The sequence below is a fragment of the Dermacentor andersoni genome, chromosome 11 (genome assembly GCF_023375885.2).
Source record: "Dermacentor andersoni chromosome 11, qqDerAnde1_hic_scaffold, whole genome shotgun sequence".
NCBI lineage: Eukaryota > Metazoa > Arthropoda > Arachnida > Ixodida > Ixodidae > Dermacentor > Dermacentor andersoni.
Window position 1 is genome coordinate 111396015 of NC_092824.1, and position 10585 is coordinate 111406599.

The window sequence follows — 10585 nt, forward strand, 5'->3', positions numbered from 1 at the left end:
CTGGTTACTTTTGAGCTTAGGTTTGAGTTTATTTGTGAAATGTAACAGCACTATAACAGTTGCATCCGACATGAGAATACCTTTGTGATGCTTGATATGTCCAGGGAACAAACTTGCAATCTCATTCTTGGCACCCTAATGACAAAGCATTGTGAAAGAAGCATGACCACAAAGCGAACTAGTGTAAACAGTTTTTTTTGCAATAAACTTCAGGAGATTGGTGTTGGGCTAGTTTGTACATGATAAAAAAACAGTGCAAGAAAAAAAAAAGGGACTCCTTGGTGTCATTTCTTGTGCTGTTTGGTACCTTGTTTTCGTGATTTTTGCTAATAGTTTACAATAAATAGGTTCACGGTAAGTAGACCAGAGGGAACCTGATACTGGTGCATGCTGCAGGAAGTACAAATCACTCAGCTTGACAGAGGCTCTGAAAGTGTATTTTGGATGTCTGGGCAGGAGCCAAGGCTTATTTTGCCAACACAAACTTTTTTCTTCTTTTTGTTATTGTGAAACCACGCCTTAATTATTAGAGGGGGTTGGCCCTCAGTTCTGTGGCAGCAGTACTCCCCCTCCGAACCTCTAAACGATGGGCGACACATATACTAGTGTAAATTTTGCCCTTTCAGCATGGAAAGACCCTCCGATCTTATTTTAACCAAATCTGTCATCGCAATATTATTGTAGGCCATGAGTAGTCTCAATGGGCTCCAATTCCTACCATAATATGGTTTTCAGGCCATTAAAAATAAAAATGGCTGTTCTTACAATCGTCATGTTACTGCCTAAATGTAGATTAAATCTAGATGTACCCAATTTTTTTTACTTATTCATGCTGTTGAAATTGCTAGACAATGCAGTGTGCCTTGTCCCTGAAGAGATGACAAATGGTAGAAAAAGTTGCGCACTATGCGTCATCCCCTCTTGTCATCTAGGTATGGAACTTAATGGCGCACTGAATGACGCTCGTTCAATTACTGCTCATTGCTTACGACACACAAAAATTGGTTTTCGTAATAACTCTCACGTGTAACTGTGTGCTTCCCGTTTTTCAATGTCGTGAACTTTTGTGCCAGAAGTGCATTCCCAAAGTCATTCCAAAAGTAAAGATTGGGCTGGAGGCATTAAACATGGTGCTCTTGAACAAAATGTTTAGTTTCTTGGTGTCATCGCTGCTGCAAATTCAGCAGCAGCTAATTTTGCATTTACTGGAGCTTCAGATCTTTAATCTATGCCTATAACTGCATGGTTATGCTTGTTGTAGATGGGCTTCGTTCTGGCATGTAAGTATAACTTCTTTTTCTCACTTCAGAACCAAGTTAGGAGAATCTAGCTTTGCTACACTTTGCAACATTCATGTGCCTTCTGTACATTACGCGGGCACACTACATAGCCAATATAGTTTTCTACAAAAATTACAAGAAAACTCTTGCGATAGTGTTCATGGGAGCTCCACTTCAGCCGGCACGAGAATGATGGGCACGGATTTGCCTAAGCATCATTCTCCTTTATTTCAACGGCTCCGAGTGTATAGTTCACTTCAAAAGTGTCAGCGTATGTCATACTGTAATGCAGGTATAGCAATGACTTCACCAGTGTTTTGTAAACCTCTACATTTATATAAAAAAAAAACATGGGGCTTTACGTGCCAAACCCACAATCAGATTATGAGGCACGCCGTAGTGGGTGACTCTGGATTAGTTTTAATCGCCTGGGCTTCTTCAAGATGCATGTAAGTACATGGGTGCTTTTGCATTTTGCCCCCATCGAAATGCCGTGGCCGAGATTTGATCCCGCAACCTCGTGCTTAGCAGCGCAATGCCAAAGCCACTAAGCAACCACGACAGGTCGTTTCTCTTGAGTGCTCCTTAAATGGACTCTAAATGAAAATATTAAGTCGAGCTAGGTTGACGACTATTCATCTAGGAGCCTACCACCATTTTCTGCGTGCCAGTATGTCACTTTGTTGTACAGAAAGTTGCTGCCAAAGGTCCCGCTGCTTCTCAACTTGAACAGTGCGAAGACAGAGGAGCTGACATAATCTCCATGTGACCTTCTATGGCACTCTCCGTGACTCGGCGAGTGCTGACATTACAGAAGAAATAAAACAGTCCACAACCGGCAGCGTCACTCCATTTTCCATTTTCGCAATTTTCTTGTCCACGAAAGCTCTGTCCTCTCTACAAATAAATTCCTTATTACAGAAGCCAAATCTTTCAATCTGGCTTGACAGCTTGACTTAATATTTTGCTTTATGTCCCTTTAAGGCATCAAAAAGAAAAAACAAGTTGATAGATTTGATGTTAATGCTGATTGTATGTTTTTCACCCGGAAATTTATTTCGTCATGCTTGCTTCTAATAATTTACCGATGCTGTTCATGCTTTTGCTGATATCCCACAAGCAAATGTTAATCCCAGTGCTGGCATAAGATGCCATGACGAATGTGGAACTGCAGTTTATTGTAAACCTACAAAGTTGTCAGTGTAGGTGCTAATGTAACACAGATGTAGCAATGATCTACTCCAATGCCTTCACCAGCGCTTCGTGAACCTCAACTTCGATTTGTGCCTCCGCCCTTGCAGTGTCACTGGACGCAGACTGGAGAGCTTGCTGGGCCTTGTTAAGGCCATCTCTGCACAACTGCAAGACAGAAAACACTGACGCTCAGGGCGATGCACGCGATTAGCACTTAAAGGCCAACTGCAACGAAATTTCACTTTCAACAACAAAATTGGTTATAAAGAAGTAGTATACGCCACTGAAGCAATTTTCACAAAGCCACAGGGCTGGTAATTGCAGAATTTACTTATTAGCAGCCTCCAAACAGCACCTAAGCAGACGATGTGTACACCTAGCGGTTAGTGGCTGTGTGATGCCAGGCCCAGCACGTTGCCCTCGAGATTTTTCAGTGTGTCGCAAGCAACCACAGGCACTACCCAGTCTTTGAGGTTGTGCACCACTTCTAGTGAGCAGTAATGGCAGCATTTTTTTTTTTTTTTCACTTTCAATAGCAAAAGCAGCTAAATTCTGTATGGAGGCTCCTCTATATCTGCACCATCTTAGACTAGGCGTTTTACACAGTCCAAAATTTCATTGCAGTTGGCCTTTAAAAGGACAGGGAACAAAATTGAAACGTGCAAGCTTACATATATAAAAGCAGGGCATTTAAGAAAATGTGTTCGAAATTCCGTAATATTGGCGAAGATGCGATAAGCTATTTACTCATATTCGCTTTTACCACAGGGGCACATATCTCAAAAAGCCTCGAGCTAGTAATTGCTCTCAGGGCTGATCTTGTACACGGACACAAATATACAAAAGTCTGGGAGGATGGCTGCCGTGGTAGCTTAAGTGGTAAAGCCCCGTATGTATAATGCAGATGGTGTGGGTCCTGCTTCCACCTACAGCAAATTTGTCTTATTTCATCTATGCTCTTTTAGTCTGTTCCCTTCAATGGTTGTAACTGTCAAAAAAAGCGAAGCTTCTCAGATCCCCTTATTCTTACTAGTAAATTTAAAAAAACGGCTAATTTAGATTTAATTAAGAGTCAGATGATTAGTCCCAATGCAGACTTAGCCCATCATCCAAGGAATTCATAACTAGTTGCAGATATGTAAAGAGCTAAGGGTACTAATTCCTGCAGCGCAACGAGTTCCGGAGAATTTCTGTCGCACCCATAGAAGACGCCCATGAATGAAGTGACCAACGCCTCACTCTAGAGCAAGCATGAAGTGAGCTTTTTTTATGAAGCTGCGATCTGGCTCGCCTCATGCTTGTCCAATGGTTCGAACCAAAGCAATGAGCTGCAAGAAATGATGCTCATGTACTCATGGGTGAACCTCGATGCACAACTTTTAAGATTTCTGGAATTCTAGTCTCACCTGGGGATCAAGGCGGTCGACCGGAACTGCTGCTTCAGCCAGCACTTGGACAGTGGAATCCTCATTGATGGAGATGGTTCCGCTGCTCACTGTAAAATAAGAGCACCATGGCATTATCGTCAGTGGATCACTTAAACTCCTTGCACATTGTGTGTTCAGTACACTTAGTATATTCGCAAAGCTTTGTTGCTACGATAACTTGCACGAGTATTTTGTTATCGGCACACATCTGCACGCATTAATTCCTGTCATTGCAGCTGTACCACGATGGGACATCGTCCTTTATTTACATTCGAGATGTACTAAATCACCGCGCATGGGTGGGGAGGAATGCACGTAGGTCGTCGCTGCATCGGTAAGCGCGCGGCCTTCACGTTAAACAGGACAACAGACTTGTCTTAGCAGTCAATATACGTGATTTTACAAAGTGACTACACGTAAGCAACGTAGCTGAGTGTGAGCGGGGTAAATGAAAGATACTTGCCGAAATATTTCTTGGACTCTCCCTCCTTGTGGTACACTGTGACAACTCCCGGCTTGATCACGGCCAAGGAGGGCACGTGGTTCGGTAAGATACCAAAGTTTCCGCTGTACGACGGGACGTCCACTTGTTTGACATCCACTTTATCGTAGAAGGTCTGGAAAGGAGCAGAAAGGAAACGCCGCACTGCAATGCTGCTAGCCGCGTTCCACGTGCCCGTTGAGGCTAATACAAGCAAATTACGACAGGCCTCCCATTTAAGACTCTACGAAAAAAGTTCTAGTAGCTAGAAGTCTGAAGTTAAATCCTGTTTGCAAGTATTGGCAAACTCTTCAGCAGTTCTGAACGCCGGCGGAGCAATGTGGCTGGGCTCACCTCTACTGGCGAGGCGAACGTGAGCGGCATCTGACCGTCGGCGTATGTTCTTGACTGGACAGATTGGGATGCTAGTAACCTAGTTCTTGGCAACACATAACGGCAAGCTCCAACAGAAGCTCGAAAGAGGGACATTTTGGCTGTTCAATGTAGTTCGCGTACTCCAATAACCTTCGTGCAGAAATGGTGACCCGACCGGAGCGCCCCCTGATAATTCTGTTGCCCGCAAATGAAGTACAAACTCCGACAAATTATATATACATATATATTGCAGTAGTTGCAACAGTACTGTCCTTTGTAGTATCACAGTAAGTAAACTTTATTATGGAGTAATTTCCTTTTCAGCCTTGAAAAAATTCGGTACTGACTCAAATGAAAAGTCAGCACGTACCGCGTTTACTCAATTCTAACTCGACGTCTTTAAGACTCTTTCTGTTCTCTTTTTTTCCTTGTACAGATCGCGAAGAATAAAGGAGAGTCATTTATTTGGGAAGTACTAATGACAGAGTGTTTACAGCTTAAACACCTTCAACTACAGGCATCCTTTTTTTCCCCCGCACTGGAGAATACACACATCAAGAATTGGGAGAGGAAAAAGGGGAAGGAGAAGAGAGAGAGAAGAAAAAAAGAAATGTCATATCACATTATGACTGCACACTGCTCGAAGCACGGACCCTGAACAATGATAAAAGGTATACAGAAATGCAAATACAGAGCAATAATCACACATTTAAATGAATATGAAAGCATCTTCAGTATGATTTCCCAGAAATCAATTGAGCCTTTTTTTTTCTTTTTTACAGAAAAAGTTTTTATTGTATTTTAAATTACTAGTGGGCGTGTCATTCCAAAGACAGGCTCCAGTAAACTCTGTGTGCACGAACCTATCGTGATAAATGGCTCTAAGTTAAGTTGGCTACATATAAATTATGTACAGATCAGGCTTCATATGCTGGAACAGTGCAATGGTAGTGGATCGTTACACAGCGTAATGCTATCCACAGTGTTAGGTACTTAATTTAAACTTGTATAGTGAGCTTAGAGGAAATGTGCAAAGTAATTTATATAGTTTTGGTTAACATAATCATTCTGAGGTTGTGTTTTTGCACGTGAGTAATCTGCTGAAGGTCAGATTTATATGTACCATCTCAGGCTCTCAAACAGTAAAATGATAGGCTCTGCATGAGTGCGAAATAATAGCATTTTCGAGATGTTTAGTTAAAACACTCTGTAAAACACCTTTGTAAAACGTTAGATCTAATATAAGCAAACTATATTTCACTCACTGTTAATTTGAAAATTCAAGTGTATAACTAATTTTATCTGCACACCCAGGATAGATGGAATGATTAAATTATTATGTATGATTCAGATTTACAACTATATTGTGATAATTATGGTCTTTCTTTTTGAGTGGAACACATGTAACTGGTTTTCTTAATCCCTTTTAACAGTGAAATGATTATCTCCAATCCTGTCGAAAACATAACAAAGTTCATTTATTTTACCCTGGAGGCACTCCACTACAGCACACATGAAAAATAAAGCTGTGTCATTAGTGTACAATGAAGCCCCTGTAATGCAAAACTGATGGAAAGTCATTAGTGTAACAGGGAGAAAACCAAGTAGTGTAACAGGGAGAAAACCAAGTGCCTGAGCACAGGTCCTTGTGGAACATCCAACACAATGCTTTGCGACACTGAAACAAGTGATCATTCATGAGACTCCGTCTGTTTGAGAAATACTTTTGAAACAAATTGTGTACTATACCTCGAAAACTTTGCCCACTATCTGTTTTCTTGCAGAAATTATCCATGATCAACTTTAATGGCTCTTGTTATGGCAATAAAAATTACATGGCCAATTTTGTTAGTATGTACTGCAATACTGATAAGTTACGCAAGGACAAGAGCAGATGTACAGTAGATCTGTGGTACCTGAAGACACACTGATTTGGGCAGATGACATATACGAAGTCAAAAAAATACTATATGCATCTACAAACTACTTTTTCCAACACTATATTAATCATGCTCACAAATTATACTGGCCTACAGTTAAAAGGCTGAGATTTCTCACCATCTTTAAGCATACATACTTTTGCTATTCTTAGCACATTGGAATATACACCATGCAAATTCTAGCAAGAAGTTCAAAATACACAAACAGTGAGCCCCTAATATGCATGTTGATGCTATCTTTCATTAGCCTAGCAGGAATTATGTCATGGCCAGGAGATCCAACTCTGTTGAAGCTTCTAATTGATAACAGTAGTTCCTCCATATCAATGGCACAGAATGCAAAGCTACTAAAAAGCTATGAGCATCAGATGTAGAAGACAGTACGCTGCTTACGAAGGTCCTATAAGAACTACATAGCTTAAAGGTGTCCTGACATGACAATTATGGCTTACGTTTTTTTCTCGTTTAATAAAGGTCCAAACCCTCTGAACCCTAGGAAGTATACTGGCAAGTGTCAGAGTGACCTAAATAATTTGCTATAATCCTTGTTTCCCATGAAGCAATTTCGATACCCTCTGAACCCTAGGAAGTATACTGGCAAGTGTCAGAGTGACCTAAATAATTTGCTATAATCCTTGTTTCCCATGAAGCAATTTCGATACCCAGGAGGTGGGTGTGCCATGTTGTCCAGGGGGGGTGTTCTGTAAGAGTCCACCTAGTGAGCTGTCCATTTCGGCCGCTACTGATTAGCTAGGGCCGCTCGTCTCCTCCTCTCTCGTACAGCTGCATCCAATCAGCAGCGGCCAAAATGGACAGTCCACTAGGTGGACCCTTACAGAATACCCCCCCTGATTCATTGACTTGTTCCCTTCCTGCGATCGCTGCTGCCTGCTACTTGCAAGCGCAGTCAGAAAAAAACTGCATGCAGCATTTTATTTTTGTGAGATCATTGTCACTACATTATCACTTCACGGCGTCAGTAAATTTTGATCTACTTCACGACATCACAATAATGCTGACAATACCAGGCCCTGCATTTCGAGACCGATTATAAGGATCAGCTTAAACTATCCTATGTTCCCCAACATTTACACTAGCCAAGTGTGATCCTTTTACACTCAAGAAGTATGGTAGAGTTTCTACAACTTCGAATACACACCTCATTGCTACTATAAAGGTTTTGAGAAATGCACAGACACTTTCTTGCTGACAAACTTGGCAGACTTCAAGGGTGAAAATTTTACATATGTCTGTCTGATTGAGAACTGAGCAAACAGGACTAAGCTAGACTTTGAGAACATGCCGCACTGCGTACATTATAAATCTTGGATCAACTTTCACAAAAGTGGATAGAAAGCTTGAAAGCGCCACTGTGCCTCGGCCTATGTCACCTCTCAAGGAATTGGGTGAGAACCAAAATGGTTACTAGTTCAACGAGCATTTTGTTTGGAGCTCAGTCGGCTTCATTCCTTTTGACCAGCAATAGCAACTTAATACTAAGCTTCTGTCAGGAGTCTCACTTATGCAGTACATCAGTTATAGTTCACATAGTGAAGCTCTAGGTTTGGGCAAGAAGAATAAGAGGGATAGACGGCCTCGATTTTTGATAGGTTACAACACGAAACTGGAAAAAGCATGGAAAAATGAACTGTTGTAATTGAAATATAGAAAAATGAGGAAACGGGGAATGGGATTGATGGAAATGACAACTCACCACAGGAGGTAGCCAAACCCACATCATCCATATAATTCACGCAATGCAACGCTATACCATTGAGCTACCGTGGCGGCCATTCTCTTCATTTTCTTTGGTATTTGTGTATGTGTACTAAATTTAGCCCTGGGAAAAAGAAAGGCTTGCATATTTTTGGGCTCCCTATAGATACATCATTGAAATATAAAGATGTGTACCTGCCATGCTGTCCCAGTGTCCTTGACAGTGTGCTGGTAAGCTTAAGGGTGCAGGATCAAATCTCGGCCGCCACGGCCACAACTTGATGGGGGTGAAATGCAAAAACGCCCGTGTACTATGCTTTGGGTGCATGTTAAGAACCCAAGGCGGTCAAAATTAATCCGGAGTTGCCCAGCATGGTGTGCCTCATAATCATATTGTGGTTACGGCAGGTAGAACCCAAGAATTTCATTGCTTAAATATGTGTCACTTCTTTCGTACTATGCGACCGTTGAGCAAATAAAATGTGCTCTGCTAGAACCAGATGAAACACACAAACACTTTGAATATCATGATTAACAATTTATGTACATGAAGATTTATATACATAATGAGCACTCAAACAATAGCATTACTTCATTGATTACCTAAAGCTCATTTAGATTAGGTGCACTCTCCTTCTGTATTCTGCTGCTAGAATTTGACAGCAGAATTTCAATAGTGCCTTTCAGTTCCATCATTTCCTGCATATACTTTGCTTCTTGGTGCATCACCTTCTGCAAAATTTTAAGCCTACGACATGTCGCTTTACATGTTGTGACCTCTGGGTAATACACTTCAACCATCAGTGTGGCAACGTCTAACATGATCCTAGAGAAGCGAGGGTCGCTGACATTCTTCGTAACGAAAAGCATGAGTTCGTCCAGGTCCTTCCCCGACCTGCCTGCAAGGGCAGACTTCAGGGCTCGCCTTCGAATCAGCTCCTGCATCACGGCGACGGCGATCTGCGGCTCCCTCGTGAACTTGGCGTCCCGCAAAGCTTGGGTGAGCGCTTTCGAGACTTGGAATTTTCTCAGGAACGTGTTGTACTTGGCCATTTTCTGCACCGTTCGCTCAGGAATCACGGCATCACCTTCGCGAGGCACAAAGCCAGGGTCGCTGTGAGTCTCCTGGAAGTAAGATGACGATCGCTTGCGCTTCGCGGGTGCGACTTCTTTCACGTTTTCGCTCTTCCGCCTCTGTACGGATATGAGTCCCGACGTCATGCCGACAACGAGGACTTTGTCCTGCGGCGAGATGTCCAGGGAGAGTATCGGAGAAGGGTAGTCGAGCGTGTGGACCACCTGGTACGTGGCGACGTCGAACACCTTGACGTGTCGATCGAGCGAGCCGGACAGCAAGCGCTGTCCACTGCTGGCGAGCTTCAGGCACGTGACGGTCTTGTGGTGTTGTGTCACTTGGGCCAGTATTCGACCGGCCACTACGTCCCACACCCTTATGTGCGGTCCCCCCGCCGTGAGAAAGATGCCCCCTGTAGGAAACATGAGCACCGACTCGACGGGGGAGCCGTGGTTTACGGTAACGACGGGGTCGGCAGTCCTCAGGTCGAACACCTTGGCGGTGTGGTCGTACGAACCGGAGAGCACTATGTCCGGGTTAGCTTTGCACACGGAACCGGAGCGCACGTAGTCATCGTGCGCGTCGAGGGACAGCAGTCTGGTCTGGCCCGGAATGTCCCACAAGGCGACGGTGGAGTCATCTGAAAAACTGAGCAGCTGTGTGCCGCCGCGGGTGAAAGCGACGCGCTGCGTGGGACCCTTGTGGCCCGTGAACTGCCGCAGCAGAGACCTCGTCTTGACGTCGAAGATCTTCACGGCGCCGTCCTCGCCACCGGCGGCGATGAGGCTGCCGTCAGCGCGAAATATGCCGCCGCAAGCCGCCTTCGAGAACTTGGAGAACTGGCATGTGATCTCGCGGCTGACGGGGTTGAACACGCGCACCCTCGACGAACATGTGATTGCGAAGGCATGCGGCTCCTGGAGCGAAATGTCAACGTTGTTGATGGATCCGATGTCCTTGATGGTCACCGGCAGGGAAAGTCGCTTCCAGTACACATTGTCTTCAGTTACTTTAATGCCCGCACGTGGATATGAATATATTTGGACGCCTCTGAAGTCCGCCATCTTTAGCCATGAAATGACGCGATGCCTATGCCA

At 43.6% G+C, this 10585-nt stretch overlaps 2 protein-coding genes across 2 annotated transcripts; both read right to left on the reverse strand.

Annotated features, from left to right (window-relative positions):
- Positions 1-2438: 2438 nt before the first annotated feature.
- ATPsyndelta (ATP synthase, delta subunit) lies at positions 2439-4953 on the reverse strand. The gene is made up of 4 exons (XM_050186360.3): positions 4737-4953; positions 4365-4518; positions 3881-3969; positions 2439-2639 (listed from the first exon to the last, which is right to left on the reverse strand). The coding sequence occupies exons 1-4, from the start codon at positions 4869-4871 to the stop codon at positions 2517-2519; spliced, it is 501 nt and encodes a 166-aa protein (XP_050042317.1). The 5' UTR covers positions 4872-4953; the 3' UTR covers positions 2439-2516.
- A 3983-nt stretch (positions 4954-8936) lies between these two features.
- On the reverse strand, positions 8937-10585 carry LOC126539486 (U3 small nucleolar RNA-associated protein 15 homolog). Its single transcript, XM_050186349.3, has one exon. The coding sequence runs from the start codon at positions 10550-10552 to the stop codon at positions 9017-9019; it is 1536 nt and encodes a 511-aa protein (XP_050042306.1). The 5' UTR covers positions 10553-10585; the 3' UTR covers positions 8937-9016.